We start from the raw sequence: 23677 nt of genomic DNA, 5'->3' as shown, positions 1-23677 counted from the left end.
GTCCCGTTTTTGTCGGCAGTCTCCAGCACGCTGCTAACGATGTCGAAAACAGGCAGAGGTGCTGACCACATGGTGCGTGTTTGTTGTGTCGCTCATGGCAGTAACTGGAATAAAAGCCTCATGTTCCTTATATTCATATGGCTTTTCTGTGAGAACTTTACTTTGGTCCATGATAATCCAAGTCCCTTTTCTGTTTTATCTTGACTTAACACAGAGTTAAATTTCGATTCTGGCAAAAGTAATGTGATTTTAGACTCTTTCATGGCCATAATAACAACCCATTACCACATGGCTTTCAATTATATTTATTTGGTTCGGAATCTAAGTTGGTGGTTACCAATTCGGTCAGTGGGCGGTGCTCTCGGTTTCCGACACGAATTCGTTTGAAATAGCCCACGTCTAGCATTTATCATGAAGGATGCAACTTTAAATACAACTTTAAATGATCGATTTTGGAGTTATTTGATATGGATAATGATTGATCGGACCAGAAGAAAAATAACATCGACCCAAAAATAATGCAGTTTGATTTCATGAAACTACGTTTTATTCACAGGACAAAAAAATGGAATCAAACGAAAGAATAAAACACATTGTTGACACAAGCACTCAGTGTGAGCGAGGAGGAAGGTGGAAGAAATGATGCAACAGGTTAACAGTAATGATCAATGAACCCAAATTGAAGATAAGACACTCATTTCAATGATCAGGGATTGTTTTCATAGCCTGCCAACATGGGATATTTACCCAAAACACCAAAGAAGGTGCTGCAATAACCCTTTTTGTGTACTTTTGAGAACAAAAAGTCCCTCAGGGGAGGAGTGTGTGAGAGGCAGCACATGGCCAAGCAGGAAGATGAAGAAATAAAGGTTCCTATCTCTTTTGGCGGCGGACATCACGGGGATTGTTCTCATCCGGACGACAGGGACGGAGAGAACCACAAGCTCTCCAAGCTTTGGGGCTCTGGTGAGAACAAGCCCCAACCCTGGGGATCTAGGTCGGCCATCTTGTTGTTATAATAATGATACTTGTTGATAACAGGCAAAACTTGTATGCGGGCACACGAGGAAATAGATCATCTATCAAGAAACATGACGCATATGCAAAGCCTGAATCTTTTGAATCCATATGAAGACTTTGGGGTCACAAATCTTTATGATACAACTGGAGAGTCTGCTCACTTCCTGTGGCTTTTTTTTGACGTGGTAGCAGTCAGTGGTTGAAAAAAGGGGAGGGCAAATAGTTTTGTGGCCGTTATTTTCCAATAAACTAACTGTATGATACTTAACCAATTGAATGTTTTACAACTCTTAGTGAATTTTTGACCACAAACTGAGCAGGCAAAAATCTTCTCGCCAGTGTGGGTTCTTGTGTGTCATTTCTAGTGTCCAATAATAGTCTGAAAAAATGTCTGTGTAATAAACTGGGAAGCCCTTTGAGACTCTTGTGATTATGGGCGTCACAAATAAAAAATGACTTGACAATATAGATATTTTGTTTTTCACCACAATGTCAACAGGTCAAAGGCTTCTCTTCAGTGTGGGTTAATGTGTGTCTTTTTAAGTTCTGACTTGAAGTAAATCTTTGACCGCAAACTGAGCAAGAAAAAGGCTTCTCACCAGTGTGGGTTAATGTGTGTATTTTCAAGTGTCCATTTCGGGTGAATTTCTGACCGCAAACTGAACAAGAAAAAGGCTTCTCGCCGGTGTGGGTTTTGGTGTGTTTTTTTAATATCCCATGCTCAATGAATCTTTGACCACAAACTGAGCAGGAAAAAGGCTTCTCACCAGTGTGGGTTCTGGAATGTATTTTTAAGTACCAACGCTGGGTGAATCTCTGACCACAAACTGAGCAAGAAAAAGGCTTCTCGCCAGTGTGGGTTAATGTGTGTATTTTCAAGTGTCCATTTCGGGTGAATTTCTGACCGCAAACTGAACAAGAAAAAGGCTTCTCGCCGGTGTGGGTTTTGGTGTGTTTTTTTAATATCCCATGCTCAATGAATCTTTGACCACAAACTGAGCAGGAAAAAGGCTTCTCACCAGTGTGGGTTCTGGAATGTATTTTTAAGTACCAACGCCGGGTGAATCTCTGACCACAAACTGAGCAGGCAAAAGGCTTTTTGCCAGTGTGGGTTAGTTGGTGAGTTTTCAAGTGTCTACTTTGGGCGAATTTTTGACCACAAACTGAGCAAGAAAAAGGTTTCTCGCCAGTGTGGGTTCTGGTGTGTATTTTTAAGCTCCCACTTGTGGTGAATCTTTGACCACAAACTGAGCAGGAAAAAGGCTTTTCCCCAGTGTGGGTTCTGGAGTGTATTTTTAAGTTCCCATTTTGGGTGAATTTTTTACCACAAATTGAGCAAGAAAAAGGCTTCTCACCAGCATGGAATTTCATATGTAACTTCATATAAGACTTGCGTGAAAATGTTTTCCCACACTGGGAACATGTGTTACCACCTTCAGCGTTTACGGAGCGGGACGTGTCGTCATCTTCCGTTTCCACGTGTTGACAAGAGCTGATGCTTAACAGCTCCTGCCGACCGTTATCTTCGGGTTGACCTTGATCTTCGGCGGTTGAACGGACCCTGGTCACTCGCAAGACTGAATAATCGTCCTCCTCCTCAACAGGCTCCCCATCCTCAGTCTCTTGCTTAACATGACAAGGCTTCAGATCCTCCTCAATTTTAACTGCAGGCAACTCTGGTTCCTGCCGCGCAGTAGCAAGATATTCTCGGCCGACGTCTGCAAGACACAAGTCACGATTATTTGTATTGCCCTCAACTCGTTCAGTTTTCAGAAGATTGTCCCCGAGTGCCAAAACGTAAGAAAAATTCTAAAGGCTTAGGCGCTGCTGAACAGTGAGTATTAGGCCTCTGGGAATGAAATCTTCACTAGATGCCAAGAGCGGCTTTGTTCAGATTGTTCGCTGCATCCCATTCTTCCCACTTTCTCTCGCTATTTTTCCTCGTCACTTGCTTTGCGCGTGCATGTGCAAGTGAAACGTGTCCCAATACTCTCAAGTCCGAGGGAGAAGTCCCCTTCGACCCCCAAAAGAACCACTTCGGATGGAAGGAGGTCAGGAGCCGACTTGGAACAAAGTCACTTCCCAGAAGACGAATTCTCAATATCAACAAACATGGCAGGAAAGGAACCGCACAAATGTAAGTCCTTTTTCACAACTATGCATGTTTTCGAAACAAAATACATCGAGATGTCTTGGACATGAACGCAACGGAAAACCTTATCGTTGCCTCAAAACATGAACATTGCCTAATGGCGACTTTACACAGAGTCCAAATCGACCAAAAAAGCCACAAACGACTCTTGGCACTCCAAACCGCCGAGTACCTTAATTTGTTCGGAAGATCACGGTTTAGCCCCGTTTTTATCTTAAAGGAGTCGTGCCTTCACATCCGCACGGACAAAACGCCGGTCGCTGAAGCGGCTTAGTCACGATAACGTTACGGATATATGTCATTGCGCATGTTTACTGCGCACGATTCCGCGCGTCCCGTTTTCTTTACAATATGATGCTAACACGTGAGACCGAATCGATTCTTGACGCGGAGGGGAGGTCGGCATTCTGTACCTGTTAAATTCTATTCTATCGATTCTAAATTCGAAAGCATATGTGACGCTGGCCAATAGAAGGCTCCGACAGCCACGTCAGGTTTGCGCTTGTCGATTCACTATGAAATCATTATGCGGAAGGAATCAGATCATTTCCTGTCTCGCGTCGAGTCGCGTCGGCCTGTTAGTGAGCAACTTGTGTCGAACGCGGTCATGCGGGCTAATGTTTCAGAGACTGTGGAGCAAACCAAAGCCCTGATCACATTCAGGGCAGAAAATGATGAGCAGTTCACAGAGAAAATGTTCACCACAAAACAACTGTGAGAGTGAGGAAGATAACCTGCAGGTCCGCAATTTTATTGTGACAATGTATTGACCCACCCTTATGTCGAAGGACAGCTGTCAAAGCGATTGGCCGGGAGGTGAGCAACACGGGACATTTATCTCTACCAAGGTCATATCCCTCAAGAGGCCGACAGCAAAACAAACACATACAATAACAGAAATTTAAAAAGGGGGGAAAATAGCAAAAAAAACTCACACAAAGAATTTTGGACCATGACCGACCCGGCACCCAAGTTGGTCATGCTTTCGTCTCTCCAGATGAAACGGGACACGACAAAGCGGCCACGTCTCCTCAGAGCACCCAAAACCTTGGCTTCCCCGATTCACTCCGTGCGATACCTCGCACTCCATTCCACCAACTGCAGCCGCATCACAACCCAAGTACCTAAAGCTTTCCACTTCTACCAGCTCCTGTCCATACGACCTTACTTCTAACGCCATGCCCACTCCATCACGTGAACACTTGATCCGCCTTACTCTTCCCGACTTTGACACATCACTTACGCTTGTCACATACTCTTCCAAACCTTCTCAATGATTCCTCAGAATCAGCCACGAGCGCTCTGTCATCTGCAAACAGCATCTGACTTGCCTGCCGCCACACTGTTAGACTGTTATCCATCATCTCTACACCTCTGCCAAATACTCTCACCACGCCATCCATGTACACATTAAACAGCCATGGTGACATCACATACCCCTGTCTCACACCAGTCACCACAGGGAACCACTCACTTGTCTCACTCCCTACTCTTACACATGCTATGCTGTTCATACAAAAACTCTTCAATGCTTCCAACAACTTTCTACCTACTCCATACATTACCATCACTTGCCACAACGCCTCTCCATCAACTCTGTCCTACGCCTTTTCCAAGTCCATGAAAGCCAAATAAACATTCTTACCTTTTGCAAAATATCTCTCACGCTCCTGTCATACTGCAAACACCTGATCCACACATCCTCTTTTTTTCCTGAAACTACTCTGCTCCTCCATCACCACCTCGTTCGGTCTTTCTCTCGCTCTCTTAATCAAGACTCTTCCATACAGCTTACCCGGCACAGACAACAAACCGATACCACTCGAATTGCAACATTCATACTTATCACCTTTGCCCTTATAAAATGGCACCACACATGCACTCCACCAATCAACAGGAACCACACCACTTAAGAAGCATACATTCAACAAGCCTACTGACCAGCCAATCATGTCCGTGCCAGCTTTCTTCAAGCATTCAGCAGTACAGCTATCCAACCCAGGTGCCTTCCCCCCCTTTCTTTTTTTCACTGCCTTTTGCACCACCCATGTTTCCACAGGCTTCACATTTCAATCACCCAACATGGTCATTCTCTCCATACCGTCGATCGCCTGGACTCACTTCTCTCCCGTCCTCCACTCCTCAAAATACTCATCCCGTCCTGACTGCCAACCAGCAATCTACCATCTTTATCTTTCACTTTCTCTTCCTTTTCACATTCATCGTTTCTTACTCTTTTCACTTCTTTCCAGAACACTTTTCTCCTTTGCACTCCTATCTTTCGACACCATTCATCATTTGCTTTCCTTTTCGCTGCTTCCACTGCCGCTTTTACCAACCTTTTCTTCACTTCACGGCACTCTTATCTTGCAGCCACTCCTCAAAGGTACGTCTCGTCTATGTCACAGGCCCTGATACCTCATCATTCCACCATTCACTTCCTTTCCTAACACCTCGAACAACTTTTTTCATTCCGCACACTTCTTTCGCACTAATCAACACTGCTTCTTTAAATCAATTCCATTCCATTTCAGCATTCTCCACTTCTAAATGATGATTTAACCCAGAGTGATTTATAGTTGTTTTCTGTCCAACAGTCACATAGTTCACACACAGTACCTCACATCATTACGAAATAAACCACCAAGATGTTAAATGAATAGGGGCTGCACTTACAGAAACAATATACCAAATACACAAGTATGTACATGAACATGTGTAGACCTCAGGACAAATAGTGACTGCAGCAGTAATAACTAATAAAGATCCAAAATAAAAAAGGAACGGAACTTTTTCAAGTTGATCCAACCATATGATGCGGGGCTTGCGCTTTGTTACATCAGTGAGGCTAGTCCATCTCTTCTGGCATTTCCAGAGGTTTCGTCAGGGTCAGGGAGTTCTGGAATTGGCAGCCGCAGGTCCAGATTGTCCTCGGATACATCCTGATCTGGGTCTTGGATGTCCCAGTTGTCATAATGCAGAAAAGCACAGAATGCAAAATGTGGGTCTGACTTCCAGAGCCTAAAACATGACTTTGGGCAATATCTTCCACATTAACTGCGCGACCCGGTGGACAAATCTTTGGACGGTGGACCTGGGAACACTGAAGACCCGTGACACCACACGGTAGGACAGGATGGGGCCAGCTAGTACACGTAGAACAAGTACTGTTTAGTTGTGACGCCCTTAATCACCAAGAGTCTCAAAGGGCTGCACAGACCACAGACTACTATGACACCATCCCCTGATCTTAAATCGACACGAGGGCAAAAAATACACAGATATTGTCAACATATGTGATAGAAGTGTGTTTTAAGCTTAGATTGAAACAGTTCCACTGAGGTTACGGATCCGATCTCAGGGGGAAGAGCATTCCACAGCACCGGAACTCAAACGGAGAACGCTCAGGACCTCCAGCCACGGAGCTGTTCCCTCTTCCGAAGCTCTTGCGGGGCCCACGTGGCCTTCTTGCTAAGCCTGTAGTCCTGGATGAGTTCTGACTCCACATCGAACCATAAGCACAGGATGGGAACGTACCTGTCCAAGCTTATGGGACGGCCACTCTGGAACACAACAGATAATATGAACAATTTAGACATAAATGTCGGCATAGAAAAGGAAAAGACAGCTTTTACTGTGACATATGCATCATGAAAACAATGTAGAAATGTTTTTTTTTTTAAATCTCTAATGGCAACTCTTTGAATTCAATGACTTATAAACTAAGGTGTTTGGGTCCTACAGGGAAGGTTTGGTAACGATATGTCAGCTTAAGGGACAGGTGGACTGTTCTTGTTTTACTTTTCATCGTGTCACACTTTAAAGACCCCCTACTATATGTCATAAAATGGCATTAAGATACTAATAAGTAGGTTGTCATTTACGTCTACACCAACATGTGAAGGTGAGTTGTACGTTAACCCTTACTGAAATTGACCGAACGGGTCCTTTTTTGGACGAGTGGACGTACCTTGTAAAGATGAAGCAGCGCTTCTCTGCGCCGAAGCCGTCTTCAGTTTAGCGCATTTCTCCTCCGTTGATCGGAGAGACGGAAAAGGCCGTGAGCTTCCGGGCAGCATTTTCAACGTCGCACGGACTCTCCGACTGCCTCGACGCAGGTTAAGACTCGAGTCGTTTAGGTGCGACGTGGGCCAATACGTCACTGAGATAAACAGCCGTTTAGTATTACCGCCATCGACTGGACCGGGGTGGGACCTCGCAAGTGCCGTCCCATTTCTTAGGAGATGATGTTCACCTGCACTTCTCTTATTGAGGGGACTTCCCTGTGGGAAGACCTCACTGGAGGGTTCTCAGGGCCAAGTGGGAGGAATGGGATCGGACATTTGTTTCCTTAATCCGCCGTATTATTCTGTATGGTAGTGTGTCGGCGCCAACCTATACGTCAAGTACGCGCAGTGTGACATGATACAAGTACGGAGTGTTACGCTTCAAAGCGTCGGAAAAATTAAATAAGACTATCCTCTCTGTAGAGTATGCTACTACGACGATAGATGTACTGCACCCCTTAATGAAGAAGTACAATTTAATGATCAAGCATTCAGGTTAAGAAATAATCAAGAAATCATGATGAACTCAAGACACTTGATTCCTGAAGAGTCAAAGACCTTAAGACCCATGAGCTCACTCGTGCATCGTTCCACAAAAAGTTTGAACCCGAGAGGCCGAAAACCTGCACCGTTGCGTTTGGCGGGTCACGTCGCCGTACGGATCGGATTTCGCTTCATCGTGCAGCCCTACTTACCGCCGTCCCTCGGTATAAACCCTAAATACCGGATTTTCGCGCCATAAAAGTCTCAGATTTTCTTCTTCTTTTGGAAGCAACGGAGGTAGACCGGCTCGGTGGCCTGAGGGTTGGGCGCCTGCTCCCCGGAACGGGAGGTCACAGGTCCGAGCATCATTACTCGAAACTTTTGGGGGTAATATCAGACGTTTTGGTGATCTTCCCCCCAAAATCATCCTCGATGACTTTCGGGCGCGTCTCGTTTGATTGCCGTCATCTAAAACCAACTTGGGAGACAGCGCCCTCAGGGTGTGAAAATACACAAGGTAAAAATACCCAAGCGGTGCTTGGTTTTGAAAGTAAACGTTGCGTCGCCACGGTGACCACGTGACAGAATGTCCGCTTCGGTTTGCGCATCCCTACGCGTCGACGTCAATTTCTCGACAATTCGGTCGAGCAGAAAGAAAAAGATATGGAAAGTTGAACCTGAAATAAAATTGAAGCAAACATTCTTTGAGCTGACAATAGCTTATTGTGTGTAGACATCTGGCGGAAGTCTTGAGCCGGGGGCGGACAACCATCACGAGTTGTTTAGAGCAATGCCATAAGGAGCCTTCCCTTTTTGCCATATCTCCTCTCTGCGTATTTTTTGGGGGCCACCCCCTACGACGTTCCCTCCGAAATAAGGAAGTAGAGGAAAGTAAAACGACCAACCTGCTCTGTTCAACACGATTTGGAGTATCTTGTAAACAGTTCCTGGACACTCTGGTTCCTGCCACGCAGGAGGAAGATGGTCTTCGCCGATGTCTGCAAAACACAATTCAAATCGCATTTTTTTGTGACGCCTTCACTGACAGAAACTCACAAAATGCGCAAAACACCATTACAACATCAACCTGATCTGAAAGCTACAAGAGGGCAAGGAAACACTCAAAAAAGGTCAGCATGCAAAAAATGAAGAAACCTTGGGAAGGAAACGCACATGAAATATACAGGAAGACATTGAAACATGGTTCATTCATGGTTTTCATGGCCAAATCCGAGCACTTTTCAAGCACTTCCAAAGCCATTTTTTAATTTTTCTCCAGTACCTGCAAAGGAAAAAATAATCCAGCAGCCATCACAGGAAAGTTTTTTTGTTGTCGTCTTTGATGATTAAAATAAAGTCGCTATCTTGCTCCTAGCGCATACTTTCTGCTATTTTGGGATGTTCCCATCCACGACCTACGATCTTTGTGAAAGGGCTGCTATAAACTGACATCGATTCTGCCATTGTGCTTCAACAATGCCTGAAGGCTCTGAAGGTGATGCATAATAATAGATTTCAATACAAAAGAAAAAAAAGGAAGCTAATGAGAAGCGGAAAAATGAGCCAAATTCGGACTCATTTTTAGGATACGAGTGCATCCAATCTTTCAATCGACTGCTGATCTTTTGCTTTTGGATCTTTTCACTTATTTGACTCTGAATTTTTTGGGTGCTTTTCATTTGTGTCTAAATCGGTCAAGAAGGAATTGCAAATTGTCTATTTTAGCACTGAAGAGTTAATATTTGGAATTGATGTGTTCATGTTTTGCATTTTCTGGGATTTTGTCTTCAGCGTGTAAAAAGCTTATATTGTTTTACAATTTGTTTTGGTAAATCTGTGACTATTTTGATTGAATGTGTCCTTTGGGGATCCCCTGCAAACATATATGGCTAACTGTTGAATCATTTGGTGAATAATGTTATATTATTATTGATAATAAATCATTTAAAAAAAACTTGGAGGAGCTGTTAGTGAACCCAAAGAGCCGGGCCCTTCTCAGTAAAACCGAATTAGAAGAGCCAGTTTACTAAATAGAGTTGTCCTCTTGAGCTGCCTGTCCATTTATTGCATGGTCTATAGAGTCAGACTGCCAATCAAGTGGCAATGGCAACAATTTCAAGCACTTCACCCAAAACTCAAGCTTTTTGTTGACTTTGAAAACAGTACATTAAATTTCAAGCATTTTCAAGTTTTTCAAGCACTCGAATGAACCCTGCATACAGTTACATATAAATGACCGCTATAGTATTTACTAATACGCCCAAAGATTCAAGTCAAGTCCCATTTCTTTTTTTGGCCCTTAATCACAAGATATCTTGTTGGACTGCACGGGATTACAATGACACGTCCCCTGATCTGAAACCGACATCCGTGCAAAGAAAAACTCAAAACCTCAACGCGAGGAAATGAAATGTTGTTTATTCGTTTATTTCTTTTTCCTTTCTTTTATATTTCCCCCTTTGTTTCTTTTAGTCCTGGTTGTTTTCATTTTCCTAGCACGTTGTTACAAAAGAATTGGTAAAGTAGGGACAAAGCAAGAAAACCAACCCGGATGAGTTTGGATGCTACTTCGTACCAGATGCTGCTAAACTTCATTTGATTTCCTGCACTTTTAGTATTCACTGGAGGTGAAAAATGAGTCGTTTACTGTAAAAGGCTGAAAGAGTTGTACAGCGGAACCTCGGTTCTCGACCATAATCCGTTCCAGAACCCTGTTCGAAAACCGATTTGTTCAATCGCCAAAATCATTTTTCCCATTAAAAATAATGTAAATCCTCTTAATCCGTTCCAACACCCAAAATGTTTACCATGAATGTTTTACGTAAGCTAACCCAACGTAGCGACTTTTCTTTTTTCACCTGTCCCGCTTGCACCGACCTTCTTCGGAGGCATAATTAGGGGGCTCAAACACTCCGTTCACCGATATTAAAAGCCAAAGCCAAAAGAAGCAAGTGCGCACGTGATTAACAGTTGGTCACGATGGGTGGGGGCCATCTACACCCGTACGCCGCTCAACATCGCACTCTAGCGTACGCACTCAGGTATTATAGGCGTTCGAACTTGAACTCGAATTTTTGGTCAGACTCTGATTTGTTCCAACTGAAAGTCGTTCGAAAACCAAGGTTCCACTGTATTTGAATTTTAAACCACTATTCGTTCTTTCTTTTAAATCACTCATTTTTTTAAGTTTGGGAAGCATTGTCACTGTAGCAGAAGCAAAAAGGACGAACCTTCCCCGAGCTGCTTGGAAAGAGCGTCCGGTCCTTGACATTCTCGCTCGGTCTCCTCTTTGGATCCACGAAGCTTCTCTTGAAAAGGTTCTTCTTCCCCACTGGAGCACATTTTATCCACTTTTCAACGAAAAAAAACGCTCCAACTCGGCAGTACAAAGGAAAACTTTCGAAAAGGACCACAAAGTGATACTTGTGTCGAGTTGACGTCGTTTGAAGTCGACTAGAGGACTTTCTCCACATTCTATCGTTCGGCAGCCATGACACCTTCTCATTCGACCCCGCCGCAATAGATTGTGGGTACAAGTGGCACGGATCGTATGATGCGTTCAAGAAAATGGGCATTTCGGGAAATCCTACCAGATACGACTAAAAAGCGTCTTAATAATTTAGGAAGTCGGGGCTTTTTTAACCCTCAACCGGGGAATTATAATCAGAAAGACACTCAAGGTGTGAGGTCCTAGTTGAAAAGTCGTGCTACATAGCATTTCTCCTGGTCGGAGGTTGGAAAACTCCGTTGTCGTCTTTTCGGGAACGCAGCAACAGAAAACACATAGAAGACGAGATAGGTCGGTGACAAAATAACTCAATTCGTCCGGTGAACGACTATGTTAAGGCAATATATGTAAAAAAATGAAATTATAAAAAGCTAAAAAGAAAAAGCAGTAACGGGTGTATTCATCACTTTCGTTCTGTTGAAATTCCTGCTGAAATATTTTTGTCTAGTTTGTGTTTAAGTGTCCTGCAATGACGAGTCCAACAGTGCCACCTGCTGGTGCAACAGAGTTGAAATTTGATTTCATTGTTTTTTTGTTGAATTCTCACAAAATCCGTGTTTTTGTTGCATTACTGTTAAAAATGTTGGTACCACCTTCATTTGTTAAGCAGGGTTGGGGAGGGTTACTTGAACTGGATGACTTTCAATGACTTTTGGATGACTCCAAGAGCAAATATGCTAGGAAAAAAACAAAAGAAACTCAATAGGAATAAAATGACTCCATTTTGTGCAGGTTTGGGGAGTAACAGAATACAAATAGAAAAAGCAGTCACGAGTGTATTCATAAGTTTTGTTCTGTTGAAATTCCTGCTCAAATAGTTTTGTCTAGTTTGTGTACGAGTGTCCTGCAGTCCAACAGTGCCACCTGCTGGTGTAAAAGAGTTGAAAATGTGTTTTCATTTTCATTTTTTTGGATTCTCACAAAATCCGTGTTTTTGTTGCATTACTGTGAAAAATGTTGGTACCGCCTTCATCTGTTAAGCAGGGTTGGGGAGGTTTACTTGAACTGGATTATTTTCAATGACTTTTGGATGACTCCAATAACATATATGCTCATAAAAGACAAAAGAAACTCAATAGGAATAAAAATGACTCCATTTTGTGCAGGCTTGGGGAGTAACGGGATCCACGGAACGGCAAAAATGATGTTTGGATTTATTTTCACTTTGTTTCTGTCGCATTTGATGTTCGTTTTGCCGGAGATCAAAGAGATCAAAGCCAGGAGAGAAAGCTTACCACGTCTTGTGAGTCATCATTTGATTCCTATTGAGTTTCTTTTGTCTTTTATGAGCATATTTGGTTTTGGAGTCATCCAAAAGTCATTGAAAGTCATCCAGTTCAAGTAACCCAGCTGTTAAGACATGTGCTGTGCGGCCGTCTTTTTGGTTTGCCACTTTATGGTCTTCTGCGCTTGCCGTACCTTCGGCTCACTAACGTTGTGCTGAAAGTAAGCTGTGCCCAATGTCAGTTGGATAAAAAAAATGCATATTTTGCTAGATATAGGAGTTGCTTTCTCAAACTATCTTTGTATATAAATGTATATAAGTTGTGCTAAATGAAGTATATATAAAAAACACGAATTTAAAGTAATGTAGCTTGAACGATGATGCAACGTGTTTCGATGCAACCACCCCACGAGGTGCAGCGTGTTGAGCGATGTCCCGATTTTGTCTTTTGGTTCATGTTTTAGACGATTGCAGTCATGCACAGAAGTTCTTTGTCTTGTTTACTGAATGCAGGCAAGAAACCGAGTGACCGTCAACCCTTGTGTCGCGCATGATTGAGGGTCGTTACACTGGTATGAAGTAAGGTTTAATCTAGCCTCTGATTTTATGACCGGAAGGCGGATATTTTTTGGCAGTCTCCAGCGCGCTGCTAACGATGTTGAAAACTAGCGGAGGTGCTGACCACATGGTGCGCGTATGTTGAGTCGCTCATGGCAGCAACTGGAATAAAAGCCTCATGTTCCTTATGTTCATGAGGCTTTTCAGTGTCAACTTTATTTTGGTCCATGATAATCCAAGTCCTTTTTCTGTTTTATCTTGACTTAACACAGAGTTAAGTTTCGGTTCTGGCAAAAGTAACGTTATTTCAGACTCTTTCATGGCCATAATAACAACCTATTACCACATGGCTTTCAATTATATTTATTTGGTTCGGAATCTAAGTTGTTGGTTACCAATTCGGTAAGTGGGCGGTGCTCTCGGTTTCCGACACGAATTCATCTGAAATAGCCCGCGTCTAGCATTTATCATGAAAGATGTAACTTTAAACACAACTTTAAATGATCGATTTTGGAGTTCGTTGATGTGGATAATGGTTGATCGGTCCAAAAGAAACAATAACATCGACCCACAAATAATGCAGTTTGATTTCAACAAACTACGTTTTATTCACATGACAAAACAATTTATATCAAACGAAAGAATAAAGCACATTGTTGACACAAGCACTCATTGTGAGCAAGGAGGAAGGTGGAAGAAATGATGCAACGGGTTAATAGTACCGATCAATGAACCCGGATTGAAGATAATGGAATCGTTTCAATAATCAGGGACTGATTTCATAGCCTGCCAGCATGGGATATTTGCCCAAAACACCAAAGACAGGTTGTTGCATTAACCATTCTTGTGTACCTTTGAGAAAAAAAGTCCCTCAGGGGAGAGGTGTGTGTGAGAAGCAGCACATGCCCAAGCAGGAAGATGAAGAAATAAAGCTTCCTATCTCTTTTGGCGGCGGACATCACGTGGACTGTTCTCATCCAAACGACAGGGACCGAGAGAACCACAGGCTCTCCAAGCTTTGGGGCTCTGGTGAGAACAGGCCCCAACCCTGGGGACCTAGGTCGGCCATTTTATTGTTATAATAATGATACTTGTTAATAACAGGCAAAATTGTATGCGGGCACACGAGGAAATAGATCATCTATCAAGAAACATGCCGCATATGCAAATCATGAATCTTTTGAATCCGTATGAAGACTTTGGGGTCACAAATCTTTATGATACAACTGGAGAGTCTAATCATTTCCTGTGAATGAATGTGGCTTTTTTTGATGTGGTGGCAGTCAGTGGTTGGAAAAAGGTGAGGGCAAATGGTTTTTTGGCAGTTATGTTCCTAAAGGCGGCCTGTATGAATGTTTTAAATCTCCCACTTTCAGTAAATGTTTGACCACAAACCGAGCAGGCAAAAGTCTTTGCACCAGTTTAGGGTCTGGTGTGTCATTTCTAGTGTCCAATAATAGTCTGAAAAATAGTCAGTGTAATATAGTGTAATAACCTGTGAAGTCCTTTGAGACACTTTGTGATTAAGGGCTATATGAATAAAAATGACTTGACAATATAGATATTTTGTTTTTCACCACAATGTCAACAGGTCAAAGCCTTCTCGCCATTGTGGGTCTAGTGTGTAATTTCATATTTCCATTTTGGGTGAATTTTTTTTATCACAAATTGAGCGAGAAAAAGGCTTCTCCGTAGGGTGGGTTTGAGTGTTTTTTTTTTAATTTCCCACTCTCAATGAATCTTTTACCACAAATTGAGCAAGCGAAAGGCTTTACGCCAGTGTGGGATCTTATGTGTCTCTGTAAGTGTCCAATTGTAGTTCATCTCTGACCGCAAACTAAACAAGAAAAAGGCTTCTCATCAGTGTGGGTTCTTGTGTGACTTTTCAATTTCTCACTCTCAATGAATCTTTTACTACAAATTGAACAAGAAAAAGTCTCCTCGCTAGTGTGGGTTAATGTGTGTCTTTTTAAGCTCCCACTTGTAGTGAATCTTTTATCACAAACTGAGCAGGAAAAAGGCTTCTCGCCAGTGTGGGTTAGTTGGTGTATTTTCAAGTGTCCATTTTGGGTGAATTTTTGACCGCAAACTGAACAAGAAAAAGGTTTCTCCCCAGTGTGGGTTAATATATGTGTTTTTAAGTTCTGACTTGAAGTGAATCTTTGACCGCAAACTGAGCAAGAAAAAGGCTTTTCGCCAGTGTGGGTTCTAATGTGTTTTTTTAAGCTCCCATTTTGGGTGAATTTTTGACCGCAAACTGAACAAGAAAAAGGTTTCTCCCCAGTGTGGGTTAATATATGTGTTGTTAAGTTCTGACTTGAAGTGAATCTTTGACCGCAAACTGAGCAAGAAAAAGGCTTCTCCCCAGTGTGGGTTAGTTGGTGTAATTTCAATTTTCCACTTTGGGTGAAACTTTTATCACAAACTGAGCAAGAAAAGGGCTTTTCGCCAGTGTGGGTTCTAATGTGTTTTTTTAAGCTCCCATTTTCGGTGAATCTTTGAACACAAACTGAGCAGGAAAAAGGCTTCTCGCCAGTGTGGGTCCTAATGTGTATTTTTAATTTCCCACTCTCAAAGAATCTTTGACCACAAACTGAGCAGGAAAAAGGCTTCACGCCAGTGTGGGTTAATATGTGTCTTTTTAAGCTACAATTCTGTGTGAATTTTTTACCACAAACTGAGCAAGAAAAAGGGTTCTCACCAGCGTGGAATTTCATATGCAACTTCATATAATACTTGCTTCGAAACGTTTTCCCACACTCGGAACATGCGTTACCGCCTTCAGCGTTTGCGGAACGGGACGTGTTGTCCTCATCCTTTTCCACGTGTTGACGGGAGCTGATTCTTAGAGGCTCCTGCCGACCGCCGTCCTCAGGTTGACCTTGATCTTCCGCGGTTGAACGGACCCCGGTCACTCGCAAGACTGGGAAACCGTCCTCCTCTTTAACGCAAACAGGCTGCCCGTCCTCTGTCTCTTGCTTAACCTGATAAGGCTTCAGATCTTCCTCCTTAATTTTAACAGCAGGCAACTCTGGTTTCTGCCGCGCAGTAGCAAGATACTCTCGGCTGACGTCTGCAAGACACAAGTCACATTTATTTGTATTGCCCTCAACTCCTTAGAAGCATTGTCCCCGAGTGCCAAAACGTAAGAAAAATTCTAAAGGCTAAGGCGCGGCTGATCAGTGAGTATTAGGCCTCTGGGAATGAAATGACCACTAGGTGGTAGGCTTTGCTCGGATCGTCTTGTCAATTGTTCCAAAGTTTGACTCCGCACGCAGACACACTTTTCCTGGTGGTTCTCACCTTTGGGATGATGAGTTCACGACAGCCGCTCAAGTTATCATTTTCCTCTTTCCGAATGAATCATTTATGGATGTTATCCGGCACTATGTTTTTTGTTGACCTTAAAAAGCAGTTGTGAAGTGAAAAATTGGACTAAATCATCCAATTTGAATCATTTGGACATTTGGAGTATGATCCCGATATCTTACCCTGCGTATGGTTCTAATCGCAGGTTTTTGGAGGATAACTTTTGTGAACTTTTGCAATGATTGCCCCAAACTTCTGCTCAATATGTTAAGTATGACAGAACAATATCATAAATACCATGCATGATTGTTTAAAACGAATTTGGCTTTATCAATAACTGAGATGATTTTAGATACTTTCGTTTGTATGTGTCTGTTGTGTGTTTTCCAACTTCATTTCTTGTCTATTATGACCCCTAAAAACTTAATTTCTGATACAATGTCTATTGCAACACCATCCATTTCGACTTCTAAATCTTGATTTGCCTTGCAATTAACAATGAATATAACTTTGGTTTTATTTCAATTTAAAGATCATTTATTTGTATCCATCCATTCTTTTAGGCTAATGACTTCATGATCATTGCACGTTATCAAATCAATATAATTATGATTGGCATAGAAAATGTTAGTGTCGTCGGCAAATATCATTCATCTTTATACTTTTGAAACATGAAAAATATCGATAACATTTAAATGAAATAACTTTGGACCCAGGATAGAACCCTGTGGTACTCCACAACAGATGTCCAAGTATTCAGAGGACAACTGTCCCATTTTCACATATTGCTTCCTCCCCATCGAATCACTTGGAATCTTGGAAAGCCACACCCCTGATGCCATATCTTTCCAGTTTTTTAAGAGGATATTATGATTTTTTGTGTTAAATGCTCTTTAAGTCAACAAATACCCCGACTGCGTATCTTCATTCGTGTTTTCGTTTCCTGTTGACAAACCTCACAATGGTAACTTTAGGGTGGTTCTCACCTCTTGACAATGGATGGCATGCTTCGATGGATATCCCTTGTGAATTTCCCTTCGGGGATGAATAAAGTATCTATCCATCTATCTATCTATCTAATATCTATCTATCTATCTTTATGACTCCTAAGAGCAATGAGCTGTTGCTCAGCAGATTCTTGATCGGCATTCTTTGCAATAATTGTATCGGCCACAGCCTCGGCATAGGTCCGAGCTTTGATGTCCAGACCGGTGATGATAATAAATCTGTGCTTTCTCCTTCCGAACCCATAGAAGCCAAAATCGCAGCGCACATTAGCGGCTACGTTAGCTTCACGTGAATTGCGCCGTCTCGAAACAAAGTTTGCATACAGCTTCTTCAGTATTTTGAGAGGTGCCCCTAGGGCTGCACGATTTTGGGGAAAAAAAAGTACAGCGGAACCTCTGTTTTCGAACGCCTCTCTGTTCGAACAAATCGAAGTAAGACCAGAGATTGAAAAATTCTCGCTTCGATGTTTGATCAAAAAAATCGGAGGGCGTACGCTAGGGTGCCATGCTGAGCGGCGTACGGGTGTAGATGGCTCTTTCCCTGACCGACTGTTATCGCGTGCGGACGTGCTTCCTTTCGCTTTGAATATAAGTGTAGGAAGTCTTTTAGCTCTTAATTTTGCCTCCCAAGAAAGTCAGTGCAAGCGGCAGAGTTGCTACAGGTGAAGAAAGAGGAGTAGTGCGTAAAACGATTGCATTTAAGAAAGAAATAATAGCAAAACATGAAGGAGGTGTGCGAGTGTCTGATCTTGCCTGGGCCTTCTGCTGACCATTACAAAGGTAAGAAATCCTATCCCTAATTCTTTTCTTATCCTTTTTTTTTTGACACGTTCAGGTTAGCGTCATCTTTCGTTCGGAAGATTACGATAGCGCGGACGTACGATGAGCCTGGGTTAGCTTCATGTTTCCGTTAAACATTCAAGGTGTTGGAACGGATTAAAACGTTTTACCTTATTTTTAATGGGAAAAAAGATCACGGTGATCGAACAGGGTTCTGGACCGGATGATGGTCGAGAACCGAGGTCCCACTGTAGTTGCCATTTCTCAGACCGGAATTGCAATTTGGGGGCGATTTTCGATTTGAAAAGAAAAGTGCATTTTCGGGGAAAACAAACATTGTGACGTGTAAATATGACTCGGGATGACGTACCTAGAGACAGAGAGTTACAAAATAGCAACTATAGATGTAAAAATCAAAACAGACCTGCAGTTGGATAGTCTTTCTTGTCATGATACAAAAAGACAACGAAATCGGAGGGTTATCGCTTTCAGGGAAAATAAACGATGAAGAGACCGGCAAGCTGCACGCTGCAGTCGGGTCCCCGCGACTTCTGCGACGTCTTTGTGATGAATGAAATGAGAAAATCGACGTCAAATTCTAGACAATTCGGTCGAGGGGAGAGAAAATAGACGGTGATCGCCGATGATAAAAAGATTCGCGAATATGAGAAATTTTCCCAGTTAAGCAAATGTGTCGTCTTCGAAACGGCCCTAGCGCACGTGACCGATTTAGAAATAAGGTACGTATTTTGAAAGAACGAGCGAGACAGAAGGCCGGACCTTATTCGAAAGGAAAGTACGATGGACGTCGACAGCCAAATACGAGATGTCGAATGTTGTGGGAAGTACCGTATTTTCCGCACTATAAGGCGCAGCTAAAAGTATTCATTTTTTTTAAAAGCTGACCATGCGCCTTATAATACAGTGCGCCTTGTATATGGATCTATATTAAGTCGCAAAGTCTCGCAACTAAAGCAAGCAGCCGCCGACTCGATTTTCCCCCGAACGTGGAGTCGTCCGCGGTGTATGCTGGGATTTATATACCGGCGTTTCATTGGCTAACCAATGTGTCAATCATCATTTGAATCGATCGCTATTGGCTAAAGTTATTTGAAGGTCAAGAGGCGGATCCTTTTTATAATTTACAGGCTGCCATTGGCTTAAACGGCGAAACAAAGCCTGCAATTGGCCGAAAAAGATGAATGCGTATAGCACGTGGTTTGACGGCATACAGAAAGCATTTTTTTACTATACTGTATTTGTAAATATTTTATTCTCCTGGATTTACTAAACTCACAGATATAAGAGGACCATGGTTGCACATTATTATGAACACAACGACTTCTGCGTTTCTCAGTAAAAGCGAATTAGAAGAGCCAGTTTACTAAATAGAGTTGTCCTCTTGAGACGCTTCTTCATTTATTGCATGGTCTATAGAGTCAGACTGCCAAGACAACAATTGCAACAATTTCAAGCACTTCACCCAAATCTGACCCCGAAAACAGTACATTAAATTTCAAGCATTTTCAAGGCTTTCAAGCACTCGAATGAACCCTGCATACGGTTACATAAAAATGGCCGCTATAGTATTTACTAATACGCCCAAAGATTCAAGTCAAGTCCCATTTCTTTCTGACGCCCTTAATCACAAAATTGTCTCGTTGGACTGCACGAGATTACAATGACACGTCCCCTGATCTGAAACCGACATCCAAACAAGGAAAAACTCAAAACCTCAGCGCGAAGAAATGAAATGTTGTTTTTTCTTTTGTTTCTTTTTCCTTTCTTATATTTTTCCCCCTTTGTTTCTTTTAGTCCTGGTTGTTTTCATTTTCCTAGCACGATGTTACAAAAGGATTGGTAAAGTAGGGACAAAGCAAGAAAACCAACCCGGAGAAGTTTGGATGCTACTTCGTACCAGATGCTGCTAAACTTCATTTTATTTCCTGCACTTTTAGTATTTGCTGGAGGTGAAAAAGGAGTCGTTTACTGAAAAAGGCTGAAAGAGTTGTACAGCGGAACCTCGGTTCTCGACCATAATCTGTTCCAGAACCCTGTTTGTTCAATTGCCAAAATCATTTTTCCCATTAAAATAATGTAAATCGTTTAAATCTGTTCCAACACCCTAAATATTTACCATGAATGTTTTACGTAAGCTAACCCAGGCAGGCTAATCGTACGTGCGCGCTATCGTAATTTTCCGTACGAAAGATGACGCTAACGTGAACGTGTCAAAATAAAAAAAGGATAAAGAAAAGAATTATGAATAGGATTTCTTACCTTTGCGGTGGTCAGCAGAAGGCGCAGGTGGACGGCGGAGAGAGGAAAATCATCAAAAGTTTTTCAACCTCTTCCAAAACTTGCGGCCGTTTGCTTGCATATAGCGCTCACTCCCTGAGCCGCATCACTCGATTTCACAGCCTCCTTAATCTTGACTATCATACTGATAGTAGATTTAGCCACGCTGCAATTACTCGCAAGATCGGAAACTCGCACGCCTCTTTCATATTTAGCTATTATGTCTTTCTTAAAGGCAATAGTTGTACGGACGACTTTTCTTTTTTCACCTGTCCCGCTTGCACCGACCTTCTTCGGAGGCATAATAAGGGGGCTCAAACACTCCGTTCACCGATATTAAAAGCCAAAAGAAGCAAGTGCGCACGTGATAACAGTTGGTCACGAGGGGTGGGGGCCATCTACACCCGTACGCCGCTCAGCATCGCACTCTAGCGTACGCACTCAGGTATTACAGGCGTTCGAACTCCGAATTTTTGACCGAACAGCGAAGCAAGAAATTCTCTACATTTTGGGTCGGACTCCGATTTGTTCCAACTGAAAGTCGTTCGAAAACCCAGGTTCCATTGTATTTGAATTTCAAACCACTATTCGTTCTTTCTTTTAAATCACTCATTTTAAAGTTTGGGAAGCATTGTCACTGTAGCAGAAGCGAAAATGACGAACCTGCCCCGAGCTGCTTGGAAAAAGTGTCCGGTCCCTGACGTTCTCGCTCGGTCTCCTCTTTGGCTCCACGAAGTTTCTCTTGAAAAGGTTCTTCTTCCCAACTGGAGCACATTTTATCCACCTTTCAACGTAAAAACACTCCAACTCGGCAGTAAAAAGGACCACAAAGCGATACTAGTGTCGAGTTGACGTCGTTTGAAGTCGACTAGAGGACTTTCTGGAGATTCTATTGTTCGGCAGCCATGACACCTTCTCCCTCCAAACCCCGCCGCAATGGATTGTGGGTACAAATGGCACGGATCACACGCTGCGTTCAAGAGAATGGGTGTTTCGGGAGATCCTACCAGATACGACCAAAAAGCGTCTCAAGAATTTAGGAAGTCGGGGCTTTTTAACCCTCAACTGTGGAAATATAATCAGAAAGACACTTAAGGTGGGAGGTCCGAGTTGCAAAGTTGGAGTACATAGCCTTTCTCTTGGTCGGATGTTTGAAAACTCAGTTGTCGTCTTTTCGGGAACGCAGCAACAGAAAACACATAGAAGACGAGATAGGTCGGTGACAAAATAACTCGATTCGTCCGGTGAACGACTATGTTAAGGCAACATTTGTCAAAAAAAGGAAATTATAAAAAGGTAAAAAGAAAAAGCAGTAACGGGTGTATTCATAAGTTTTGTTCTGTTGAAATTCCTGCTGAAATATTTTTGACTAGTTTGTGTTTAAGTGTCCTGCAGTGCCACCTGCTGGTGCAACCGAGTTGAAATTTGATTTCATTGATTTTTTTTTTGAATTCTCACAAAATCCGTGTTTTTGTTGCATTACTGTTAAAAATGTTGGTACCACCTTCATCTGTTAAACAGGGTTGGGGAGGGTTATTTGAACTTGATTACTTTCAATGACTTTTGGATGACTCCAAAACCAAATATGCTCATAAAAGACAATATAAACTAAATAGGAATAAAATGACTCCATTTTGTGCAGGCTTGGGGAGTAACGGAATCCACGGAACGCAAAAATGATGTTTGGATTTATTTTCACTTTGTTTCTGTCGCATTTGATGTTCGTTTTGACGGAGATCAAAGCCAGGAGAGAAAGCTTACCACGTGGTGTGAGTCATCATTTGATTCCTATTGACTTTCTTTTGTCTTTTATGAGCATATTTGGTTTTGGAGTCATCCAAAAGTCATTGAAAGTCATCCAGTTAAAGTAACCCTGCTGTTAAAACATGTGCTGTGCGGCCGCCTTTTTGGTTTGCCGTATGTGACGACCCTCTTTCACGCACGACACAAGGTTTCACAATCACTCGGTTTATTGCCTGCATTCAGTCAACAAAACAATACAAAAGTCAGGGGCATCTGTTCACGACTGCAATTATCTCCAGCGCGTACAAATTGACTGAAGCTACGGCAAGCGCTGAAGCCCATAAACTGCCAAACAAAAAAGACAGTCGCAGATGCCCATGACTTAACAACTAAAGGAACTACCGGATTATTAACAGTAATACGACAGATTTTGTGAGAATTCCAAAAAACATTCAAAACAATCAAATTTCAACTCTGCTACACCTACCTTCGGCTCAAAAACACCGTGCTGGAGGTAAGCTGTGCCCAATGTCAGTTGGATAAAAAAATGCATATTTTGCGAGATATAGGAGCTGCTTTCACGAACTATCTTTGTATATACTGGACTGTCTCAGAAAATTAGAATATTGTGATAAAGTTCTTTATTTTCTGTAATGCAATTAAAAAAACAAAAATGTCATACATTCTGGATTCATTACACATCAACTGAACTATTTCAAGCCTTTTATTATTTGAATATTGCTGAATTTGGCTTACAGCTTAAGAAAACTCAAAAATCCTATCTCAAAATATTAGAATATCATGAAAAAGTATACAAGTAGGCTATTCAACGAATCACCTGAATCATCTAAATAACTCGAAACACCTTGCGAGGTTTCCTGAGCCTTAAAAACACTCAGCTTGGTTCAGTAAACTAAAGTATGGGGAAGACTGAAATGAAATGATCTGCATTTATATAGCGCTCTTCAAGTCAATGACTTCCCAAAGCGCTTTACAATGTGCTCCACATTTCCCAATAGCGGCCTTGCAGCCATGTAAGGCGCTAACCTGCTTATTGGGGGTCTTAGGGGTTCAGTGTCTTACCCAAGGACACTTCGACATGTAACACGGACGAGTCGGGATTTGAACCGGGATCACTTGATCCCAAGACGAGCGCTCTACCTCCTGAGCTACTGCCGCCCATCATTGATACCCTCCATCAGGAGGGTAAGACACAAAAAGAAATTTCTCAAAGAGCAGGCTGTTCACAGAGTGCAGTTTCAAAGCATATCCACAAAAAGTCTGTCGGAAGGGAAAAATGTGGCCGGAAACGCTGCACAACCAAGAGAGATGACCGCAGCCTTAACAAAATTGTGAAGAAGAGCCGCTTCCAGAATTTGGGGGAGCTTCAAAGACAGTGGGCTGAAGCTGGAGTCCAGGTATCAAAAGCCACAGTTCACAGACGTGTCCGGGAAATGGGCTACAATAGCCGTATTCCCACGGTCAAGCCACTTCTGAACTCAAGACAACGGAAGAAGGGTCTGACTT

At 42.5% G+C, this 23677-nt stretch overlaps 3 protein-coding genes across 4 annotated transcripts in view; all 3 read right to left on the bottom strand.

The window, feature by feature from the left end:
* Positions 1-23677, bottom strand: part of LOC148368184 (uncharacterized) — a 316699-nt gene that overhangs the window by 19858 nt on the left and 273164 nt on the right. The gene's annotated exons all lie outside the window — the stretch shown is intronic.
* On the bottom strand, positions 602-11274 carry LOC148368201 (uncharacterized). 2 transcript variants are annotated; one of them, XM_088330228.1, is made up of 3 exons: positions 10953-11274; positions 8628-8720; positions 602-2738 (listed from the first exon to the last, which is right to left on the bottom strand). In XM_088330228.1, the coding sequence occupies exons 1-3, from the start codon at positions 11062-11064 to the stop codon at positions 1513-1515; spliced, it is 1431 nt and encodes a 476-aa protein (XP_088186354.1). In that variant the 5' UTR covers positions 11065-11274; the 3' UTR covers positions 602-1512. The 2 variants fall into 2 exon arrangements, with proteins under 2 accessions (XP_088186354.1, XP_088186355.1); XM_088330229.1 differs by lacking the exon at positions 602-2738 and adding an exon at positions 5824-6735.
* Positions 13597-21321, bottom strand: LOC148368200 (uncharacterized). Its single transcript, XM_088330237.1, has 2 exons — positions 21071-21321; positions 13597-16086 (listed from the first exon to the last, which is right to left on the bottom strand). Exons 1-2 carry the CDS (start codon positions 21180-21182, stop codon positions 14834-14836), a joined length of 1365 nt encoding a protein of 454 aa, XP_088186363.1. The 5' UTR covers positions 21183-21321; the 3' UTR covers positions 13597-14833.

The sequence above is a fragment of the Urocampus carinirostris genome, chromosome 3, assembly GCF_059441175.1.
Source record: "Urocampus carinirostris isolate Australia breed hairy pipefish chromosome 3, RoL_Ucar_1.0, whole genome shotgun sequence".
Taxonomy (NCBI): domain Eukaryota; kingdom Metazoa; phylum Chordata; class Actinopteri; order Syngnathiformes; family Syngnathidae; genus Urocampus; species Urocampus carinirostris.
The sequence above is the reverse complement of the archived record's forward strand: the minus strand, read 5'-3'. Positions and strand labels throughout refer to the sequence as shown.

Coding starts and splice junctions, on each gene's coding strand:
- LOC148368201 (XM_088330228.1), bottom strand. CDS start 11,064: ATGTGCTCCAGTGGGGAAGAAGAACCTTTTCAAGAGAAGCTTCGTGGA. Junction 8,721..10,952: donor TTCCAAGCAGCTCGGGGAAG/GTTCGTCCTTTT, acceptor TGTGTTTTGCAG/ACATCGGCGAAGACCATCTT. Junction 2,739..8,627: donor AATCGTGTTGAACAGAGCAG/GTTGGTCGTTTT, acceptor TGTGTCTTGCAG/ACGTCGGCCGAGAATATCTT.
- LOC148368200 (XM_088330237.1), bottom strand. CDS start 21,182: ATGTGCTCCAGTTGGGAAGAAGAACCTTTTCAAGAGAAACTTCGTGGA. Junction 16,087..21,070: donor TTCCAAGCAGCTCGGGGCAG/GTTCGTCATTTT, acceptor TGTGTCTTGCAG/ACGTCAGCCGAGAGTATCTT.